We start from the raw sequence: 23,725 nt of genomic DNA, 5'->3' as shown, positions 1-23,725 counted from the left end.
TTATGCAGGGGGTCAGACTTGATGATCTATTGAGGTCCCTTCTGACCCTAACATCTATGAATCTATGAATAAGAGATGGAAGGTGGGTGTAGCAAGGCCTGGGTCCTTCATGCCCCTGTCCAGAAGAGATCTCGATCTTCAAAGCATCTCTGATGCCCTGGCTTGTGGTTTCCACAGCTCTCCTGTGGCCACTACCCAAAGCTCTGGTTGAGCTTGAACACACAACACCAACCCTAGTGGCTCTAACTCAAATATAAACCCTCCCTTGTCTTTCTCTTTCCTCCAGCCCTGCTACCTAAGCAGACTTGTTCCCCCCGCAGCCGACCAGGTACTTCACCTGGGCCAGACTCACTCAAAACTTCAGCCAGTTCAGCTTGGAGATCCCTGCCCTGTGGCTGTTAGGGTAGATGTCCCACCTCAGTGCCCAGAGGCTTGTCTTATGTGCCCCAAACCTGCTCCACATCCAGTCATGTGACCCCGTGGCTCTCTGTAGCCAGTGTCTCAGTTTACATGGACAGCTCTCACCTGATATGAGGCACCCCCAGGGAGGCATTCGGAGCCTGGAAGGTGGTCGGGAGCAGTGAGGTTGGTGGCTCAGCGCAGGAGCACCCCCGCACTGGCCCGCCACACATGGCAGAGGATTCTTGTTACAGGGGCCAAGGCTGCAGGATGGGTATGATTTGGGGTTTCCCTTTTGCAGTGGCCTGCATTTGGGAGGAGGCTGATTGCTACCAAGAAGGGACCTTTTGCTGCTTCTTCCCTCAAGCCTGATAACTGGGTAACCCAAGGCTATGTACCATATTTTCTACCATGCCCCCTGCCCCCCCACCTCCCCTCCAAATAAGACCCATGCCCTGTTTCTGGGAAGGCAGGAAAAAGGGGAAAAAAACATTTCTCTCCAGAGTTATGGGTGCATACAGACAAAGCCTCATCTGCAGGATGCTCACTCTCCCTTTCCTGCTCAGGCAAAAGTTATCATTTTAACCCTTTTACAGGTGAACTGTCAGCCGATCTTAGCTTCTCAGCCAAAATCTGAAACTGTGGCTGCCGTTGAAGACTGGACCCCCTGAGGAGATTAAGAAGAGAGCTATAACCCTGTTTTCAGGGCTGTGAAATAGGAGAAAAGAGGCCAGGGGACAGAAAGCAAGATTTCCAGAGACAAAAGCTTGATTTGTGGAAACTGAAATCCTAAAAAAAGGAGAGATGGTCATTAAAGCCTGATAAGTGATATGGAATTATCAGGAATGAAGTAGATGATAATGATTCATTGCTTTATGGCACATTGAGTCTCTCAGCACTGCCTAAGTAGAAAGCTGCTGCTGCTTTCTGGGCAGAAACATTTTGTGATGAAGACAGACCTGCTGAAGAATGTCTTGCATTTGAAAGTTGGTCTGACTCTTTTCCAACGATGCAATTGGTTCAATAAAAGAGATGACCCTAAGGAAACCGTGCCCTGTGTAAGATGCACAGTTCAGTTTTGGAAGGCTAATTCTTTGGAGGAAATGTGCATGTAGTGTGTGGATCAATATGGTAGCCCTTTTCTCAATCCAAGTGTATATCTCAGCCATGCAGGGCCCTCTGAACATGTCCATCACCATCTTGCCCTGCCCTGTGCTAGGGGGTGAGGTTTTTCCACCACAGCTACCTTTCTCACTCTGAAATCTCCCTCCCCGTCTGTGCCATAGTCAGAGGCAAATCTGGACTCTGGCTTCCCCCATATATGTGGTGCTTTGAATTCTCCTTTACCTTTTCTAGTGAATCATCACAGGGAATCACGTAGACGTGGAGGGTTGTGGGGGCACTCATGGCAGCATGATACAGCAGCACCTTGGAGTGGACTGGAATATGCTTAAATAAATATCTGAAAACGAGGCCCAGGCAGGAGAAGCTGGGGTTCTCCAGCACAGCATAGAACGGCTTCACTCTCGTCGGCTTCTCCAGGGTCAGCTCCCCATTAACGATGTGAGCAACATACATGAGGGAAATGTCAACCTCTCCACCTGTCAACAGATTCAGATAATGGTCAAAAGAACCTTTAGCCAGTGTCAGGGATGACTGCTGCCTGCAATTCATGAGGACATGGGCAGGACTCACTGGAGTATGGACTACCATAACTTCCAACATATGACATGCCCCAGAATATAACACACACCTTGTTTTTGAAATTCAGAATGAAGAAAAATAAAAGTATAGATTTATGACTTCAAAGGCCAAGGAGAGAGCCAAATCTTCTGTGCACTCACCCTCCCTTTCCTGCTTAACTAAAGCTGAAAGCCCTAGCTGCTGCTGCTCCAGGGTCTCCAGGGGTGGAGCTATGCCTTTGACAAGAGAGAAAGAGTCATCAGGGCTCTGAAACTTGAGATGAAAATGCAGAAGCAGCTAGCAGCCAGCTTAATCACCAACAGAAAGGTTACCTTGATTAGTGAACCATGACAACCATTACCCTCGGCTGAAAATCAGCATTCTTAATATACACACCCCAATATGTGAGGAAAAGGTGTGTTTTGTATGTGAGACAATATGGTAACGTATAAAAGATCTTATCTTATATATGCATGCAAGCCTGTATGTCAGGGGTTGGTTGGTGGGCTGGATCTGGGCACTGGATCTGGCTTGTGGGATTCAGCAGCAGTCCATGATCCTACCCCTAGATTTGAGCACTGTGGGGGCTTGTGGCCAGTGGTGGGAGGCTGTGCCTATGACCACACCAGGGCTGGATCAAAGCTGTGCCAGGGACAGAGCCAGGCAGCCAGGTCAGAGCACTTATCCTGCCTCATATCCCAGCTGAATGGTTCCACCCCATGGCTCTGAAACCTTGTCGACCTCCGCCTTACACCATGGCTTTGAAAAAACAGTCATTGTGGGATGTATACAAGCATGGGACCCTTGTGACTGACACAGCTCTGATTCTGGCCCCTATCTCCCACCCGTTACCTTTGAGGCACACGACATGCGGGAGGTGAATGGCTGCTATGGCCCCAGCTGGCTCCACTTGGAAGTTGAACAAGGGGCCAGCAACATCCCATCCCTGCAGCTGATGTGGATTCAGATGCCGCTTCCAGGATTCCCATTTGTACTCAATGGCCACCGATGCCCTCACCTCGAAGCCCAGAGCTGTTTCAGAACATCGGTATGAACCTGTCCTGGTGAAATGAACCCTGACAAGAAAGAGAAACCCAAGACCTCATTCCGGTTCATCCTAGACCTCAAGAATACATGTCTACCAGGTTGTCTGGCATAGAATATGCACTTCTTCCTCCTAGGATCAGCATCTGCACTCTGCCCCTGCTCTTTGGATCCCCAGGTGAGAAGTGTATGGGATCCCAGCTGGGGAAGATCCAGGTGGGTGGGGTGGAGTGGTCACACCTCTCTTTCTCCACAGTGACAGGCACATGCAGATGGACTCATCTGTAGCCCTGGAGGGCTGGGTGCCCTGTTGTGTAAAGGGAGCAGGTGAGAAAGGGAGGGCCCACTTGCTGCTGTCCCCAAATGGTGTGAAGATGGGGGAAAGCCTCAGGATGTCTCCTGCCCACCTCCAGGCAGGGACTGTGGTAGCATCTCCACAGGGCCCCTGGTCTCTGCTTCTCGTCCAACTTTTCCATCCTGGGCAACTCTGTAGGCATACAGGGGAGGGACAGGGGGTAGGAGTGCCTGGAAGGGTGAGTATTACCCACTGAGGACACCATCCTCAGCCCTCAGAATAGCTTTCATCAGCTGGATCCCTGGGAACAGCTGAGGAATTGCAGTGGAGAGGTGAGGGGAACCAGGCAGGGAGTGGGCACCCCATGTAGCTGCTCTCCAGGGCCCTGTAGCTGTATCAGGGCACAGGTAGTCCTGGAGCTCCCATGCCCCCAGGCCAGCTGGAGACAACAGGAGTAGCATGTAGGGCAAGTGCACCAGGAACCCCAGCTCTTACCTGTATGTATGCTGATACCTCTTTGGACCTGGAACAATTTCTGGCATTACTTCTTCAAAAATATCCTGAAACAGAAACAAGCGTTAACTTGCCTCCACAGGAGTATGGGGTTTCTGCATGGGCAGAAGTGGATGGAAAAACAGAGGAGGGGTTTCAGGAAGAATGGACAGATAGAATGGGTGTAGAGAGATGAATGATGGTCAGTCAGAGAGGGGGCATATGGAGACTGTTGGGTTAAAAAAATGCAGTCCTCACCTCCTCTGTCTGACATAATTGACACATGAGCTTTCTCCTCTGGCCTGTATTAGAACCTACTCCAGCCCCATCCTCTTGTCTCACTGCAGAGGAGAGAACAAGACTCCACGTAACCAGGCCGAGGGGAACTTTGTGCTGGGGAAAAGGAGTGGCTGTAGGCATATGGGAAAGGGAACTTTGTGCTGGGGAAAAGGAGTGGCTGGAGGCATATGGGAGCTGTGGGATGTCTGAAGCTTCAGGTTACCATATTTCCTTGCAGGAGGGCTATGTGCCTTGTTGTGTGAAGGGAGCTGGTGAGAAAGGGAGGGCCCACCTGCTGCTGTCCCCAGATGGTGTGAAGATGGGGAACAACACACTTGGTTTCCCAAAACCAGCTTCTGAAATTTCACTGTGCAAGACACATGGTAAGAACACTTTCTGTGATGGGGAAACATGAGACTCAAACTTGCATGGAACTCACAAGGAGCAAAACAATAAGCAGACCCAGTTCCATCACTGCTCAATCACTTATTACAAGGAAATATACTTTTTTTTTTTTTTAATTCGGTCTTTCAAAAACAAGGGGTGTATAATATTTCAGGGCATATTGTATGTGAGAAACTTTAGTACTTCCAGCCTGGCCATTTGCAGCTCACCTGAATCTTTGTAGGAATCAGTAGTAGACATCATCTCAGAGGCACTCACATCTATGGGAGGTGGAAGACAATGGCCTGAGGAAGAAACAAAGGAGGGGATGTGAAGGAAAGAGGAATGCAGACCCCTATGTAAAGCCTTAGAGCCATGATTCTCAACCAGGTAGGAACCACAGCAGATACTTGCAAGTGTGATGCAAGGTGCGCTCTTAGGAGTGCAAACATGATTCACTAAAAATACCTCGAGATTTTCAGATGACACCCCTCCATCTCTAACTTCCTAGTCATTGTCCACCCAGGGAGCCTGTGCTGTGAAGGGGAGGCCCGAAGATTTGAGCAGCTGCCTGGACCTATAAAGCCTCATGTGTCCCTTGCATCAGTGAGAGGAGAGGGTAACCAACCCGAGAGTCCATAACTCCATAACAGAGTCACCTAACCCTTGGAGGAGAATGCTCTTCACAAAAGACTATATTTCTCAGAGTACCTCACATGCCTTTCCCCACCTAATCCCACTGCTTGCAATCAAGGGGCATATTATAAGTGAGGAATTGCAGCAGCAGCTTCTCCATCTGCCCGAGCAGGAAGTGAATATAAACTTGCCCTATCCTGTCTGTAAGCTCCTTGACCGTGGGAACTTTCTCCTACCCACCAGCAAAGGCTGTGGAGGAAATGTCTTCTTCCTCTTCCTGCTCCCTTCCAACACAAGGTGCATATCTTACTCTGAGGTGTGTTGTATATGACACAATACAGTACTCCAACCTCCCAGTCCTCTTCCTCAAAGGCCGCCTGAGCTATGTGACTCTCAGGGGCAGAAGCCAGGGATTTGGGAGATGCCTTGTCCTGCAAACAGAACATGTCCCTTGCGGCAGATCAAGGAGAGGTTACCTGTATGGCCGGTTGTAGCTCACTGAATCTTCATGGGAGCCAAACTCAGAACATAATACTTCCTCATCCATGGGAGATGCAAACAGAGGGTGTCAAAAAGAGAAAAATGCAGAATACTAGCTATACCTTAGAGCTTTGATTCTCCTAGGGCTCCTGTTACTTTAAAGAGAAAAACTGTTGCAGATGGAGCTTGGCAGTAGAGAGAGAGGCAAGCTGCAACAGGGTAAGCAGCAAAGAAACATTACCGCCTGAGCAGGGGCTGTTCATTAAGGAGAAGGGGAACAGCTTCAGCCAGTCCAGTGGGCACTACACAGAAGAAGCTGGCTGTCAGAGAATGGGCAGCTAGTAGACAAAGGCCATGAGCGAGCAGCTCTACAATAAGACTATAGGACAATAGGATAGTAGGATAACAGGATGGAGCCTAGTGTAGGCAACAAGGGTGCTGCTGAAGACACACAAGGATGCTGCTGAGTTGACATTGTGCCCAGCCATTGTGCCCTGATAAGAAATTCTGGGCAGCTGTTTGGGGAAAGCCATCTGCCCAGAAAGGGGCAGGGCTGGGGAAGCATATAGATCAGGGCCTGGACCAGGGAGGCAGTTTGATACTAGAGACACCTAGGAAGGAGCTCCAGGACAAGGGAGATGCAGAAGAGATTCTCAGAGCTATTTAAGCTACCTTGGGCATGCAGGTAGACTGCCACTGGCTGGTAGCAGTATAGGAATCAGGGTAGGGGAAGTGTTGCGAGTCAACAAAGGAGCGGATATTTGGGGTTCCAACCCAGTGGGAGCATCTATGTGAGATGTTATGTCACCATAGTGATAAGCTACAGTGACATAGCTCATCTCTATGGTGAGGTACCACTGGGAGGCATTGCTACTATGCAGTAGCGTGGGAAACAGCCGTGTGCCACCAGAATGCACAGTAACAGTGGTTACTCCCCAGCATGTAGTACTCGCTAAAGTAAGTACTAAATGCCTGCACACTAACACCTGTGCTGTAGGGTACACACGTGGATGCACCCAGTGAGAATTTGTATTTAAACCAGAGGCAGTATTCATTTTTTATAATAAACTGGTGGCTTGGGTTATGGATATTGGGGAGGAGGAGGTCCCAGCGGTGCACAGAGCAGGGCAGAGCCTGAGCCCAGAGCAAGACAAAAAGAATGATGCAACTGTCTGGAAGCCAGGGGAGCTAAGACCCAGTGCCTAAGTAGGGCAGAGTAAGGGCCACGTGACCCAGTGCCTGAGCAGGGCACAAGTGGTGTCAGGAGCCCATAGTCCAGGGGAGAACCAGGGTTTTAGAAGCTGCAGCCCATGTCTTTTGCTGCACTTAAAGGAGAAGTCACCGTCCTGGTTGTTGGTAGTTCACCTGAATCTTCAGTGGAGAGAATAGTAGGCATCTCAGAAGCACACGCACGTATCCTAGTTGGAAGATCATTGTCTGTATCAGAAATGAAGAAGAGGGTGTGACAGAGAAAAAAAGACAGAGTCATATTACAAGACATGTGACCTCCTCTGGGCAAACAGGTAGATTGGCACTGGCTGGCAGCAGTATAGGAATCAAGGTAGGAGAAGTACTGTGAGTCAGAAGAGCAGCTATTTGGGGTTTGGATCCAGTCAGTTTATTTTTCAGCCAGAGGGCTTATTCCTTTGCTTTAGTTAGCTGGAAGATTAAATTGGGGAGAACCAGAACCCATCATTCTGCAAAGGGAGTGCTGAGACTATGGATGGGTGCCTTAAGTCAAACAATGCAAAGCACCACGGCCTTAGATGGACAGAAGCTAGTGTCTCCTCCAGGGAGCCAGCACAGCTCCCTAGAAATTCCCTAGGGACCCCACAGGTGAAGAGGAAGGTGCTCAGGAGAAGTTTCCTCATATCCTGCTGTGGTCCCTGAAACCCAGTGATGTGTTTACATTTGTAACGTGTTGTTATCCTAAATTATGGACAAGTGGAGCTGGAAGGGACCTTACAACATCACCAATGCAGCTCCCTGCTCCAGGTAGGGTAAGCTTCTACTAAATCATCCCAACCAAGTGCCTGTCCACCCTGCACTTGAGAATTTCCAGGGAAGGAGACTCCATCACTTCTCTAGGCAGCCTGTTCCAATGCTCGATCACAGTCAGAATTAGGAAGTTCCTCCTCATCCCCAACCTCAGTTTACCCTGATGCAGCTGGAGGCCATTGCTGCTAGTCCTGTCCCCTGCAGCCACAGAGAACAGCCCATCTCCTTCCTCTCTGTCATTGGCCCTCAGGGGTTGGAAGACTGTGATCATATCCCCGTCAGTCTTTTCTTCTCCTGACTTAATCACCCCAACTCTTTTTGCCTGTCCTCAGTTTTGTTTCCCAGGCCCCAGATCATTTTCTCTTCTCTGTGATGGATTCTTTCCAATCTGTGCACATCCTTCATGGCAGGTGGGGGACAAGACTGGACACAGGACTCCAGGGGAAGGCTCCTCAGTTCTAAATATTGTGGGGGAATCATGGCACTGGATTTGCAAGTGATGCATCCCAGCATGCTGTTGGCTGCATTTTGCAACAAGAGCACTCTCTGATTCCATATTTCTCTTCATATATGTTGCAACCTCCAGGTCCTTCCTTGCAGTGCTGCAGCCTTCAACAGGCTGACTTGTCAGGGGGAGAACCCAGGGTATTAGAAGCTGCAACCCATGTCTTTTGCTGCACTTAAAGGAGGGGTCCCCCCCCCAGCCATTGGTAGCTCACCTGAATCTTTAGCGGGTTGAATAATCGGCTTCTCAGAATAACACTCATCCATGAGAAAGACACGATCTAAGTCTATACGAGGAATGAAGACCAGGGTGTGAAAGAAAAAAAAAGAGAGAGTCATACTGAGAGACATGTAAGCTCCTCCACAAACGAAGGTAGAATGCCACTGTCTGGATTCAGTGTAGGGGAACTATTCTGAATCATCAGAGGACCAGATATGGGGTTTGGACCCAGTCAGAGTCTGTTTTTATCCTTAGGGCTTATTCCTTTGTTTTACTTTACAGGTGGATTGGGTTGGGGATATCAGGGAGGAGGAGGTCTGAGCAGTGACTAGAGCAGTGCAGAGATCGAGCCCATAGCAAGGCAAAGAGAGTGATGGTATGGCTGGAAGACAGGGCAGCTAAGGCCCAGTGCCCAAGCAGGGCAGAGTCAGGGACAGGTGGCCTGATGCATGAGCAGGGAACAACTGGGGCTAGGGGCCTAAAGCTTTGAGGGGGTGAAACTAAATCCCTAGAAGGAAGAACTAGCACCAGGGGCCCACTGCTTTGAGGGGCAGGACCTGAGCAGAGATAGGAGCTTGAGAGGGCTGAGGCCACAGCACCAGATAGATGCAGCAAGAGGAAAAGTGGAGAAGGCAACACAAAGGACTAGTACCCTATTAGCTCAGGTCTGGTGCACTGGCTGAGGCTATAAGGCACCAGAAAGACCATAGGGGTGGAAGGTGGGAAGGCAGAAGCCCTAACAAGGAATTAAAGGCCTGAGGTGGCCTGGTGTTATTTGTGGGCAGAGAGCCCCACCCAGGTGATGATGAGTTCCCCTATGAGGCATCCGCATGGAAATAAGGGAGGTCACAGTCACAGCATTAGCCCTAATGGTGACTAGTGCCCTGGGGCAAAGACGGACCAGGCAATTGGAGCCAGGCAGTCCCACCAAGCACTTGGAGTTGGGATGGAGACCAGTGTGGTTTTGGAAGGACCCACGGACAGCTATTGGATCAGGACTCTCTCTGGGACCTGGGCAGCTTCCCTCCAACCCAGCACCAATATCAACAAGGTGTGGCAGGAGACAGGGCAAAAGAGGGAGTGGACCATGAGCCAGAGCTGAACAGCATCATGTCTGCCCTTGGGGCCCTGTCCTGTTCCCGGAGGATGCACAGCGGTCTGGGGTGCCTTGTGAGCCTTTCAGAAGTGCTGCAGTTTGTTTCTTAAAAACCTAGGCCTGCTACTGTCATTGAGAAGATAAACACAGGGGTTCCAACTCCTCGTGGCTTTCTGAGTCCTTTGCAACACGGAGATAACACTAGGGATTTTCTGCTGTCAAAAAACAAGTGAGAACCAGAAGCCGTCATTCTCGAAAGGGAACGCTGAGACTATGGAGCGGTACTTTGAGTCTAACAAGGTCGAGCACCACAGCCTTAGAGGCACAGAGGCTGGTGACTCCAAGAGCATGGCTCCCTGGAAATTCCCAGGGCCCCCAAAGGGAACAGGAAAAGAATGGTGGAGGAAGGGAGAGGCCCCATTCCTTTAGACTCTTCCAGTCACCTCCCCTCAGCCCCAGCTCCACCAGCCCACAGCCAGGCCTATTCAACCCAGTAGGGATATAAAGAGGAAGGTGCTCAGGAGAAGGTTCCTCACATCCTGCCATGATCTTTGCACCCAGGCATGTGTTTACATTTGTAATGTGTTGTTATCCTAAAACATGGAAAAGTGGAGCTGGAAGGGACCTTGCGACATCATCAATGTAGCTCCCCGTTCATGGCAGGATCAGTCCCTACTAAATAATCATAACCAAGTGCCTGTCCACCCTGCGTTCGAGAATTTCCAGGGAAGGAGACTCCATCGCTTCTCCAGGCAGCCTGTTGCAATGCTCGATCACAGTCAGAATCAGGAAGTTCCTCCTCATCCCCAACCTCAGTTTACCCTGACGCAGCTGGAGGCCATTGCTGCTAGTCCTGTCCACTGCAGCCACAGAGAACAGCCCATCTCCTTCCTCTCTGTCATTGGCCCTCAGGGGTTGGAAGACTGTGATCATATCTCCTTCAGTCTTCTCTTCTCCAGACTGAATTGCCCCAACCCTCTCTACCTGTTCTCATCATCAATTTTGTCTTCCAGGCCCCAGATCATTTTCTCTTCTCTGTGCTGGATTCTTTCTAATCTGTGCACATCCTTCTTGGCAGGTGGGGCACAAGACTGGATATAAGACTCCAAGGGAGGGCTTCTCAGTTCTGAATCGAGTGGGAGAATTATGGCTCTGGATTTGCAAGTGATGCAGCCCATCACTTGCAGCCATCACAACAACCAGCAGCCCAGTATGTTGTTGGTTGCTTGTTGCAACAAGAGCACCCTGTTGCCCCATATTCAGCTTCAGATATGTTGCAGTGTCCAGGTCATTCGCTGCAGTGCTCAGTAGGCTGCAACGCTCAATAGACTGACTTCTCAGGGGGAAAACCCAGGGTTTTAGAAACTGCAGCCCATGTCTTTTGCTGCACTTAAAGGAGGGGTCACCCGCCTGGCCGTTAGTAGCTCACCTGGAAGTATCACACTGCAGTCAGCGATCTGAATAAGTTTCCGTTGTTCCATCATAGGTAAAAGGAGACAGGTATAGTCTGTGTAAGAAACCAAAATTAGGTTACGAAAGAGAAAAAATGACAAAGCCATATTGAGAGCTACATAAGCTTCTCTGGGCATGCAGGGAAAATGCCACTGCCGGGCAGCAGTGTAGGACTCAGGGTAAGGGAACTATTGTGAGTCATCAGAAGATCAGATAATTGGGTTTTGGATCCCATCAGAGTTTGTTTTTCATCCATAGGGCATATTCCTTTGTTCTAGTTTACTGGTGGATCGGGTTGGGGATATCAGGGAGAGGAGGACTGAGCAGTGCCTAGAGCAGTGCAGAGAGCGAGCCCATAGTAAGGCAAAGAGAGTGATGGTATGGCTGGAAGCCAGGGGAGCTAAGGCCCAGTGCCCAAGCAGGGCAGAGTCAGGGCCTGGTGGTCCAGTGTATGAGCAGAGCACAACTGGGGCCAGGGGTCCATATCCTCAGGGGAGTGAAACCAAAGCCCTAGAGGGCTGAACTATAACCAGGGGCCCACAGCCTTGAGGAACAGCACCAGATCCTAAGAAGGGGCTGATTGAAGTCAGAGAGGGGTGAGGCCAGAGCACCAGACAAGCACAACAAGGGCCAAAGTGGAGCTGACGAGATAAGGACTAGTGCCCTATTAGCTCAGGTCTGGTGCACTGGGCTGAGGTTATAAGGCACTAGCGAGACCATAGGGGCAGAAGCTGGGAAGGCCAAAGCCCCAACAAGGGGCTGAAGGCCTGAAGTGGCCTGGTGTTTTTTGTGGGCAGACAGCCTCACCCAGGGGATGACAAGTTCTCCTGTGAGGCATGAGCATGGCTGTTAGGGTTGGTCAGAGCCACACCATTAAGCCTTATGGTGACTAGTGCCCTGGGGTATGGATGGGCCAGGCAGTCCCATTGAGCACTTGGAGTTGGGATGGAGACCAGTGGGGTTCTGAAAGGACCCAAAGATAACGATTGGATCAGGACTTTCTCTCAGACCTGGACAGCATCCGTCCATCCCAGTACCAATAACAGCAAGGTGTGGCAGAACCAGAAGCCGTCATTCTTGAAAGGGAATGCTGACACTATGGAGGGGTGCCTTGAGTCTAACAAGGTCGAGCACCACAGCCTTAGAGGCACAGAGGCTGGTGACTCCAAGAGCACGGCTCCCTGGAAATTCCCAGGGCCCCCAGATGAATGGGAACGGGAAAAGAATGGTGGAGGAAGGGAGAGGCCCCATTCCTTTAGACTCTTCCAGTCACCTCCCCAGCCCACAGCCAGGCCTATTCAACCCAGTAGGGATATAAGAAGAGGAAGGAGCTCAGAAGTTTCCTCATATCCTGCTGTGATCCCTGAAAACCCAGGGATGTGTTTACATTTATAATGTGTTGTTATCCTAAATTATGGACAAGTGAAGCTGGAAGGGACCTTACAACATCACCAATGCAGCTCCCTGCCAAGGCAGGACCAGTCCATACTAAATCATCCCAACCAAGTGTCTGTCTACTCTGCATTTGAGCATTTCCAGGGATGAAGACTCCACAGGTTCTCTAGGCAGCCTGTTCCAATGCTCGATCGCCCTCAGAGTCAGGGAGTTCCTCCTTGTCCCCAACCTCATTTCAACCTAATGCAGCTGGAGGCTATTGCTGCTAGTCCTGTCCACTAAAGCCACAGAGAAAAACCCATCTCCTTCCTCTCTGTTATTGGCCCTCAGGGGTTGGAAGACTGTGATCATATCTCCTTCAGTCTTTTCTTCTAATGACTTAATCACCACAACTCTCTCTGCCTGTCCTCATCACCAGTTTTGTCTCTGAAGCCCTAGATCATTTTCTCTTCTCTGTGCTGGATTCTTTCCAATCTGTGCACATCCTTTTAGCAGATGGGGCACAAGACTGGACACAGGACTTCAGGGGAGGGCTCCTCAGTTCTGAATAGAGTGGGAGAATCATGGCTCTAGATTTGCAAGTGATACAGCCCAGTATGTTGTATCAGCACCCTGTTGTCCCATATTCAGCTTCAGATATGCTGCAGCCTCCAGGTCCTCCCCTGCAATGCTGCAGCCCTCAACAGGCTGCCTTGTCAGGGTGACAACCCAGGGTTTTAAAAGCTGCAGCCCATGTCTTTTGCTGCATTTAAAGGAGGGGTCACCCACCCAGCCACTGGTAGCTCACCTGACTTTTCAGCAGAGAAAATATTGGATATCTCAAAAGTATGTTCCTCCATGTGAATTAAATCATTATCTGTATGAAAAACAAAGCAGAGGGTGTGAAGGAGAAAAAGGATAAAGTCATATTCAAAGCTTTCTGATTTTGATTTTCAATGATGAAGAAACCACAATACTCTCCCACACCTTGAGATCTTTTAAAGGGTGTTGCCGGGTTACTCTTAGTAATTTTAGGCATGGAAATATTATTCAAAGGAGAACCTCAGAGCTTCTGACCCATCGGGTCCTTTGTGAGTTCTTTGCAACAGAGATATTACTCTAGGATTTTCCATAATGAAAACATGAGTGACAGCTAAACGGCAACATGTTTCTGCACAGCCTTTGAGATTATGGAAGGATGCCTTGAATCAAGAAGCCTTAGAACCACAGCCTTAGAGGGACAGAGGCTGGAGACTCCCACAGCACGTCTCCCTGGAAATCCCCCAGGGCCCCCATGGGAAGAGGATGGGCAGTGAAAGGAGAGACCCCTCCATTCCTTTAGACTCCTCCTTCGCCCCCCCTCACCCTGAGCCCGAACCTCTCTTGTGGTTAGTCCCTTTTACCCCATAGACATCCAGCTTGGCTCGGGCACCTTTCTGAGGTCCCTGACACCCAATTACAGTCCTAAAAATAAACAGCCAAGTGTCCAGCTTTATAGCACACCCTTATCTTACCCTTATGGTTAAGTCCCCAGGAGCAGTGTGGCAAAAGGAAAAGATTCCAGACAGGAGTCTCTCCCTGGATGTTTTCAATGAACTCTTCATATTAAAAGTGCTTCTGAATAAAGTGCTCCCTAGTGGGTCAACACAATACTGTACTATAGTAAAAAGAGCTGGAAAAAAATCCCAGAGCCTACCACTGATACAGGGCAGAACCTGAAAGATGTGGGGTTCCATGGCAACCTAAAGAGGACCAGTAGAAAACCCTGGGAGGACAGAGGAGTGATGGATACCCACAGTGGTGTGGCAGAGTAGCAGAGACCGCCCCCCAATGGAGCAACAGACATCCCCAGTGGTGTGGAGGAGCAGCAGAGATCCCCCAGAGGAGTGGTGAAGACCCCCCAGAAGTGTGGAGGAGTTGCAGAGATCCCCCACAGAACAACAGAGACCCCCCTGCAGAGCAACTGAGACCCTCTGGCACTATGGAAGAGCAGTGGAGACCCCCCTCCCCCCACCAGCAGCATGGAGGAGTGGCAGAGACCCCCAACTTCATAGAGCAATGGACACCCCCAGCAGAGCAACAGACACCCCCCAGCAGAGTAACAGAGACCCTCTAGCACCATGGAGGAGCAGCAGAGACCCCACCCCCCCAGTGGCGTGGAGGAGTGGAGGAGATGCCCCAGCAGCATGGAGGACCAGCAAAGACCCCAGCAAAGCAACAGAGACCCCTGAAAGTGGCATCCACAGTAGAACTTCCTATCATCGAACTCTAGCAACGCTCTCCAGCATCAAGGCATAGTAACTGTGGCATGGCTTTCACTAGCCAGCTCTTGCTACTTTGGCTGTCATAGGTGGTAGAAGTCCAGGAGAAGGGCAGCAACCCTTGCAATGAGGAGGACATGAACCAATGGCAAGAAGCTGCAGCAAAGTAAATTTACATTGGTTATCTAGGAAACCTTCTTCCCTGTGAGAATAATGAAGTATTGGAATAGATGCCCAGGGAAGTTGTGGACTCTCCATCACTGGGTGGGGGGTCAGTAAGAGGTTGGACAGCTACTGGTCAGGGATGACTTAGGCATAGCTATGCTTACATGTGTCAGGGTGTTTTTAAGCCTTCTTCAGATGCACTGAGTGCAGCTATAGCTAAGGCTCAGGACTTGAACTAGGAATTTGGAAAACCAGAGAGCAAAGCCAGAGAGTCCTGACTAGAGGGTCTTGTCCTTCACTCAGGGTCAGTCCAATCACCATATTCAGAGTCAGGAAGGACTTTTATCCCATGATCAGATTGGCATATGGACTGGGGGGGGGTATTGCCTTCCTCGATAGCAGGGGATAGATTCCTCTACCAGGGAATCTCTGGCACATATATTGATAATATTTCATAAAAGCAGGACAGTGGCTGCCATAGCTCCCCTGCTTTACTTGTGGCAGGTTTGGGTGTTAGGTCTATGATGTATGGTTAAATGGGATGGTTTGGATAGGGTTGATCCTGCCTCAGGCAGGGCCTTGGATTAGGTGACCTCTGGGGTCCCTTCCAGCCCCACTTCTCTATGATTCTGTAAATCTATGAGCCCCTGGCAGTGGAGAGTAACAGAGCTTCTGGGTTGGTCCTTCCTACCCAGAATGTACTACTAAACTTGTGCAGGTGGTAGAGTCCCTGGATGGCAGCCCTGGGTGAGACTCCCTTCTCAAGTGACTGGGGTAGAAGGGAGCTCCCCAGGTTGGTTTGCCACTGACTGTGACTGTGATCAGTTTTGAGCTACAGTTAATGGTTAATAGTTAAGGTTTTGCTTAGATTAATAGATTCTAGGGTTGGAAGGGACCTCAGTGGGCCATCTAATCCAACACCCTGCCCCTGGCAGGCAAGAAAAGGGTCATCAAACCTGGGATCAAGTGATCCCAGCCAGGTGCCTGTCCAGTCTCCTCTTGAAGACCCCCAAGGATGGGGCAAGCACCACCTCCCTTGGAAGCCCATTCTAGATCCTGGCAACCCTGACCGTAAAGAACCTTTTTGTAATTTCCAGTCTAAACCTACTCTCCAGTAGCTTATGGCCATTGTTCCTTGTTGTTCCAGGGGGTGCCCTGGTGAACAGATTGTTGCCTACTTCATACTGCTCTCCCCTTATATTTTTTGTACACTGCCACAAGGTCCCCTCTCAGCCTTCTCTTGGAGAGGCTGAAGAGGTTAGCCTTTCCTCATAGGGCCTCCGCCGCAGGCCTCCAATCAGATGAGTGGCTCTGATTTGGACCCTCTCCAGGTTGTCTGCATCCCACTGAAGGGGAACAGAACAGAGTCAATCGCCATTATGTGTAAGTGAGCAGGTCATGTACACAGCTTAAGCTGTGAGGAAGTCAAAGGGCATGACCCCAAACTGCTAGGCTAAGCAGAAACTGGAACAATTCTAGTTTAGTAAAAACAGGATACTAGTATAGGAAGTGTGTGGCTATTAAATAGATTGATGTATCTGTTACTATGCATATGATGTCATACTTCCTATATCATACTTGCTATATAATCAAGCTGCGCGAAGTAGAACAATAGACAGTTTCCTCTCGAGGCAGTTGTCTGTTCAGAATGCATTCTTTAATAAATCAAGTCTTTAAACTTATGTTGTTGTTCGTCTGAGCCTCCGCCTAATGAACCTGGGGACAAGTTTTACCCAACACCACTTGAACTGCGGCAGCCAAAACTGGACACAGTACTCCAGCTGTGGCCTGACCAGTGCTGTGTAGAGAAGGAGAATCATCTCCCTGGACCTGTTTGTGAAGCACCTACGGATGCACAACAAGGTGCTATTGGCTCTGCCGACTACTACATCACATTGACAACTCGTGTTCATCCTGGAGTCAACAGTGACTCCAAGATCTCTTTCTGCTTCAGTGGAGCTGAGAAGGTGGCCCCTCAGCCTGTAGGTATGATGCCAGTTCTTCCTCCCTAGATGCAGCACTTTGCACTTGTCCTTATTGAATTGCATCCTGTTGCTTTCTGCCCACCTCCCCAACCTGTCTAGGTCAGCCTGGATCTGGTTCCTCCTCTCCAGGGTGTTAGCTTCATCCCATCTTTTTGTGTCATCTGCAAATTTGGACAGGGTACTTCCCACCCCCTCGTCCAGATCACTGATGAAGATGTTGAATGGCATCGACCTCAGAACTGAGTCCTGAGGGACTCCACTGCACACATCTTTCCAGGTTAAGTACTGCAGTTCCCTTTTCTGCTTGTAATAAAATTCTTTTAATTTAACATTTGCTAGTGAGTGAGCAAGTTTCTTTAAATCACAACACCCAGTTTTATGTTACTTTACCAAGTTCCTGGGTGGCAGCTGGAGGTAAATGTGAAAAGCTGTTGAAAAATCCCTAGGGATATCTATACCCATGCTACAGGGGGTGGTGGGGTGGGGGGAGGGTGTGATTTAATTAGGAAGTCTCTGACAGACACTCTTATTAAAGCATCCACAGTGTCACATGTATTCAGCACCCCACGCTTCAAAATGGCTGTGGGGGTGCTTTAACTAAAGCTTGTTTGACAAGCTTTAGTTAAAGCACCCCTGCTGCCATTTTGAAATGCAAGAACAGTGAATACACATGATGCAGAGGCTGCTGGAGTATGCTAATTAGCATGTTTCAGCAGACTGGCAGCAGACTCAATTAATCGTGTCTGCTCTGACATGTGCTAAATACCATGTGTCACAGCAGAGGTCTGTCATGTGTATAGGCACCCTATATCTGTATGAAGCTGTTCTTCCTGCCATCCAGTACCTGGTGGAACAACAACATAGAGATCTTAAAGGTTGGGTGGCAACTGTCAGGCTCATACTCAAAAACCAAGCATTGGGTTGAGCAGGGACATGCCCAGATTTCTTCAGGAGGCTCTGTTGGTAGTGGGGACATGTTTTAGGATGATTCCAAGAGGGTTTTCCCCTATGATCCCAGCAGAAGGGCAGCTCCTAATTGGTAGCATGTAAACAGCATGCAGGGATGGGGAGTAAAATGGAGCCTGGCATGGCCAAAACGTGCTTCGGACCAGACAGTGCTCAAGTCACAGATCTCCAAGAGAGTTCCCCGTTGCCACAGATGCTTGGTGTGGGGTGGTCCAAGAAGGATTTTTAGCCATAATCCCATCCAAAAAGTCAGTTCCTTATTCAAGCCATTACACTTAGTACAGTGGCGGCGGGTGGGGGGGTGGGGGGCGTCACATGGCAGACTGGCATGGCCATACTGCACTTTGGACCAGGTAAGACTGCTCAGGGGTGTTGAAGAGATCCCCCAGTGCCACAGAATCATGGGGTGGGGTGGTCTAAGCAGGATTTCCAGCCATAATCCCAGCCCAAAACTGGATCCTTATTTGAGCCATTATACATAGTACAGTGGTCATGGGGGTCTGTTAGTTTGCATCCTGGCACGGCCAAACCACACTTTGGGCTGGTCAAGGCTCTGGTCAGAGATATCTGGGAGAGTCCTTCAATCCAACAGGTATGTTGGGTGGTGGCCGAAGAACGATTTCCAGCCATAATTGTAGTTCAAAACCAGTTACTTATTGAAGCCATTACACCTAATACAGTGACTGGAGGGCCGTCAGCTGGCAGCTTGACACACACAAACCACGCTTTGAGCCGGGCAAGACTCTGGTCAGAGATGTCCAGGAAGGCGCCCTAGTGCCCCAGAAGCATGGTGAGGGGTGCCCCAAACAGGATTTCCAACCATAATCCCAGCCCAAAAACCAGATCTTTATTCAAACCAATGTACTTAGTACAGCGGGCATGGCTGGGGGCTGTCAATTGGCACCCTGGCACAAAGAAACCGCACTTTAGGCCAGGCAAGACTCTGGTCAGAGGTGTCCAGGAGATACCCCTGGTGCCACAGCAGTATGGTTTGCAGTGGCCCAAGAAAGATTTCCAGTCATAATCCCAGCCCCAAACCAGTTTCTTATTCAAACCCATATACTTAGTACAGTGGGCATGGGAGGGCTGTTAGTTGATAGCATAGCACGGCCAAGCCATGCTTTGGGTCAGGCAAGACTCTGGTCAGGGATGTCCATGAGAGCACCCTGGTGGTACAGAGGCATGGTGAGGGGCGGCCCAAAAAGAATTTCCAACCATTAACCCAGGTGAAAGCAGTTCCTTATTTGAGCCCATATACTTAATACAGTGGGTATGGGGGGACTGTCAGTTGGCAGCCTGGCACACACAAACTGGGCTTTAGGCCATGCAAAACTCTGGTCAGACATGTCAGGGAGAGTTCCCCAGTGATACAGAGGTATGGTGTGGGGTGACCCAAACAGGATTTCCAACCATAATCCCAGTCCAAAAGACAGGTCCTTATATGGGCCATTATACCTAGTTCAGTGGACATGGGGGGCTGTTAGTTGGCAGCCTTGCACAGCCAGGTGACCCAAAAAGTATTTTGCCCCATAATCCCGCCCTAATCTGGTCTTCATTTAGGGCTCTGTACTTGTTGCAGGATATTATTTTACATATTAATTAGTAAATATGCATAGCTAATGAATTCTCTCTCCGTAGTATGTGTAATTCATTAATAACAAGCTTGTATTAACTTTGGTAAGAGGGGATAAGGGGTGTTACCCTCAGACAGACACTTCCTAGCACTCTCCTGCCACCCCCAATATTTCTAGGGGGATCAGGGAAGGGGGACTGTTTGGGACCCTACTAGGATTTTATGTCCTAGTGGCTCCTTCCTTACCAGCTTGTGGGGTCTCCATGAGTCTCTCTGCTAGGGCTTCCTGGCCCGTGGCTCTCAGGGCAGCTGCAGTCACCTCTGCACCCTCATGCTCCCCATAGAAGCTGATGAGCAGGTCCACAAGCTGGGCTGGAGAAGCATCTTGTAGCCTCTCTGCAGGGACACGTTCCTGCCCCTCCTTCAGCTGAACTTCACCCAGCCCATCCTTAAATCGCTGGAGCTCGTCGTGTCCCAGCCCGGTGAGAATTTCCAGGAGAAGGGACCTCTTTAATCCCTCCATGCCCCCCACTTCATGCCAGCAGTGTGAATAAGTTTCTCCCAGTGCCAGTGACTTGCAGAATAAGGGGGGAGGGGAAAGGAACAGCCTGGAGGGAGACAGTCCTGGTGATCTCAGCTACTGCAGCTCCTCCCACCATCCCCGAAACTTCCTGATTGCAGTTGAGGTTGGTGACTGCGTCATCTTGCTCCACCCTGGTGCTGTTGTAGTGAGTGCATAGTTTTGTCACTGTGTGGGCTTTGAGCAGGGGGAGATGGATGGTGCAGTGGGAAGAGCGCCCTGTGTGAGGAGGGGAGACACACAAGCCCCATCTCCTGGTCAAAGGCTCCATTTAGTGGGGAACAACAATAATGGGATATCTATCTGGCATGCACAATTTGAATTGGGAGCTAAGGTAAATGGATGGGATGAGGCTAGCAAGCAAGACTTCTTAGGTCTGCTACTCACAGGGAAGGCTGGGGCAGTCTACTATGGCCTCAGCCCTGAAACCAAGCAGGACTACAAATGCTTAATAGAAGCTCTCAGGGAAGTTTTCAAACCAACTGCAGATCCTGGATAGGCTAGTATGGCTTTCCGTACATGAGTACGGTCACCCAATGAGTCAGTCCAGGGTTTGGCCTCACACTCACACTCAAACGATTAGCCTTAAAGGCCTTCCCACAGCTTAGCTCAGTTGCACATGACATGCTTGCCCTGGACCATTTTGTACAACATGCCTGCAATGGGGTGGTAAAAGCTCAACTTTGGCTGGGAAGACCCCAGAGCCTGGAAGCGGCCATACACCTAGCCACTAACTTGGAGCTGGCAGAGAGGATGTGGGGCCAAAGTCCTAGAGACCATGAGGCCTGAGTACATATACATACTAAAGAAAATGAGCTGGCAGTGCACACCCCAACCCCAGAACTGTCAATCCTGCAAGCAATAATGGAGACCATGCAGAAACTTCAGGGTGGAATGGACTAACTCCACCAGGCTCTGAAAATGGGGGCCCACCTGGACCATGGCAGCTGGGGTTGCAACAAGTGACTGCTGGCCGGTGCTGGCAGTGTGGTGGCCATGACCATTTCCAGAGGGACTGTCCAGAGAGAAAGTGTCATCCCAGGTAGGGAAACTGAGGCAGTCAGTGGAGAAGGGCCCATCCTCTACTGATACACCCCAAAGCCAACAGGAGGATCTAGTAATTGTTGTTCCACAGGTTTGGGGTATTACCTGGAAGGAAAGCTAGGAGAGGTTCCTTGCCAATTTCTCCTAGATTCAGGTGCCCAGGTATCCCTTGTACATTACTGAGTAAGGGCACAAGCAACAACTGGGACAGAAAGGGATCTACAACCCTGTAGCCTAGTAGTCAAGGCAGCTAATGGGGAAGCATTCCCAATCCTGGGGGAGTGGAATACAATCATCTACTTCCAAGGCCTGCAGCTAAAATGCACATTCCTTGTACTGAAAGATGCCAGGCAAGACACTTTGTTGGGAACTGACTTCCTAAAACAGTTTCAAGTCACCATAAACTTTACTGACTCTTCCTTGCTGGTGTGATGTTTTCCTCTGTACACCACAGATAGTCAAACCGAAGGGTGTGAAGTGGTAGTGGAGGACAGTCAGACAGTACCTCCTAGAAGTGAAATGATAATCACAGACAGATTGAAGAGATGGTGCCGCAAGGATGAGGAAGGCTTGTTTGAACCTAAGCCTAACAAGGAATTGGGGCTCCTGGTGGGAACTGCAATGGGTAAGAGCCACCAGGGCGAAATTCCAGTACATGTGGCCAATATGTCAGCAGAGCCTTAGGTTGCATATCAAGGTACCATAATTGGGACATTTGAAACTGGCATAGCTGTCCTGCAAGGAGACCCTGGGACACAGGGCTCAGTCACTATATGAGCACTGAGCACAGACAAGAACCACCCCCTTGGGGAGCTGGGTGAGGACCATCAGTGGACTGCAGGACAACTGACACACGAGTTCAAGCTAGGCCATTGTGGCCTGGAACCAGAGCAAGTAGGAGCCATGCAAGAGGTGCTACTGGAGTATGCCAGTGTATTCAGCCTGGGGGACCATGATCTGGGCTGGACAGGCTTAACAAAGCACCGGATTGATGCAGGCAATGCCAGACAAATAGTGGTCCACAAACAGTGGTCTCACAAATAGTGGTCTCCCTTAGTCAGCTGAACCAAGGGGATCCCAAAACATAACCTAGCCCCTCCCCCAATAAGTCTCCCATGCTAGGTACGGAGGAGAACTTCAATGGTTACAAGGAGCAGGTTTGGAATAGGGTACAGGGTAGAGCAATATCAGAGAAATCCCTTAGAGCAAACAGTGGCATGATAGCCTTTGATCATGCATCTGAGTTACTGCAGGCTATATATCTAGTTAGATCTCAGCTTACTCACAAGTATCATCCAGTGGCAGGTGGAAATTTCCTCTGGAGGCAGGCAGTTTATTGAACATGATTTTCAAGAGAGAGAGCAAGTTTCAGATGGTCCAGCTTCTCTGAGAGTTTTCATCATGGCTGCTGCCCCACCTCCTGGGCAGTCCTTAACTTACATAGAACTTATGACCTCATTTACCTGATCCAATGAAGGCCAGCAATTGTTGGCTGCCAGCCAACTAATTTGAAACGCATCACTGCTTGCCAGGTAGACTGGCAGGGTCTCTAGCCCCCATCCCAGTCATGATGACATTGCTTAGAACAATGGGGATTTTAAGTCCCCACCCAGGTGTGTGAGGCCAGTCATGTAGGCAGAGGCAGCAGGTTTCCCCCTCCCTCAAGAAAGTATCCAGCTCAGGTTACAACTCAGGGATACCTAAAGCCGATGGGGCCAGGGGTGTCTGCCCTCTGCAGTGACCATGGTAACCAAATTTTCAGATTAGGCATCACCTCATAGCAGAGTGTGGGGAGAGACAGAGGTGGAATTCTGCCACAGGCTGTAGTGAATGTGCCTGACACTGCAGGGGTTTGTTACACTGGTCCATGTCAGCTGCATGGCTCAGAGTCCATCAGAACCACGGTACCCTCCTGCCAGGTTTGGAGGAGTGGAGAGGATGGGAAGGGGGCAGGGAACTTCCCCATTCAGTGGCTCTTCGAGATGCTGCTTGTGGCCCAGTGTATCATGAAGGACCCTGAAAATCAAGGAAGGAAATGGGGCTTTCATACAATCATCAGGCCTTCTACAATGATAATTTTAGGGGGCTTGTGGAGCTCCAAACTAGGGCTGTGCAAAGCTTCGGTCCCTGATTCAATTCGGCAGAGATTTGGCCTGGTTCAGTGGCCAAATCTCTGAATCTGAATCGAATCAGAGGACCCTTTAATCACTCTGAATTGAATTGGAACCCTCTGAATCAATTCGGACATAGAGACAGCTTTAAAGGTTTTTTTCTACATACCTCTAGGTAGCAGGTGCTCATGAATGCTGTGATGCTGGGGTGCATTGAGTGTCCCACAGAAGCACGGGACGCTCCCCACTGCACTCAACAGCAGACCTGGAAGTGGACCAGAAGCGCTTCCAGTCCACTTCTGGGTCCACCGGGGAGTGCGCAGGGTGGCCCCCTGCACCTCCCAGCTCAGTGACTGGTGCCTCCTGGGTCTGGGGGGGGGGGGCCCCTAGGGTCCCCCTGTGGCCAATTGCTGAGCCAGAGAGGCATGGGGAGGCCCCCAAGCATGCTCTGTGGCAGACCTGGAAGTGGACTGTAAGTACTTCTGATCCATTTCCTGGTTTGTCGCAGTGCACGTAAAGCGCCCCCCACCCTCCCCTGTATTCCTGTGGAACACTCCATGTACCCCAGCATCATAGTGATCACCGAGCTGCACCTGCTACCTCAAGGTACCTAGAAAAAACTTTTAAAGCTTTGTCTATGTCTGAATCACTGATTCTCTGAATCAGCATCAAATCTTCAGATTCAGCCAAATTGAATCAGGGAC

The 23,725-nt window shown here is 50.0% G+C and overlaps 1 protein-coding gene across 8 annotated transcripts in view; it reads right to left on the bottom strand.

Annotated features, from left to right (window-relative positions):
• LOC102388056 (NACHT, LRR and PYD domains-containing protein 1b allele 2-like) overlaps positions 1-19,933 on the bottom strand; it is a 27,903-nt gene extending 7,970 nt beyond the window's left edge. For 2 of the 8 annotated variants that reach the window (XM_025193123.1, XM_025193129.1), the window contains exons 1-11: positions 19,533-19,933; positions 13,145-13,213; positions 10,940-11,017; positions 8,410-8,481; positions 7,058-7,129; positions 4,807-4,881; positions 4,389-4,559; positions 4,172-4,341; positions 3,917-3,981; positions 2,935-3,158; positions 1,747-2,000 (exon numbers count right to left, since the gene is read on the bottom strand). In XM_025193123.1, coding sequence (XP_025048908.1) covers positions 1,747-2,000; positions 2,935-3,158; positions 3,917-3,981; positions 4,172-4,341; positions 4,389-4,559; positions 4,807-4,881; positions 7,058-7,129; positions 8,410-8,481; positions 10,940-11,017; positions 13,145-13,213; positions 19,533-19,809 — 1,527 coding nt within the window. In that variant the 5' untranslated portion in view covers positions 19,810-19,933. The remainder of the gene's footprint in view (positions 1-1,746; positions 2,001-2,934; positions 3,159-3,916; positions 3,982-4,171; positions 4,342-4,388; positions 4,560-4,806; positions 4,882-7,057; positions 7,130-8,409; positions 8,482-10,939; positions 11,018-13,144; positions 13,214-19,532) is intronic. The other 6 variants (XM_025193128.1, XM_025193124.1, XM_025193125.1 and 3 more) reach the window with 6 other exon arrangements.
• Positions 19,934-23,725: the final 3,792 nt, after the last annotated feature.

The sequence above is a fragment of the Alligator sinensis genome, unplaced genomic scaffold (genome assembly GCF_000455745.1).
Source record: "Alligator sinensis unplaced genomic scaffold, ASM45574v1 scaffold891_1, whole genome shotgun sequence".
Lineage (NCBI taxonomy): Eukaryota > Metazoa > Chordata > Crocodylia > Alligatoridae > Alligator > Alligator sinensis.
This window is presented reverse-complemented; position numbering and strand designations above follow the sequence as displayed.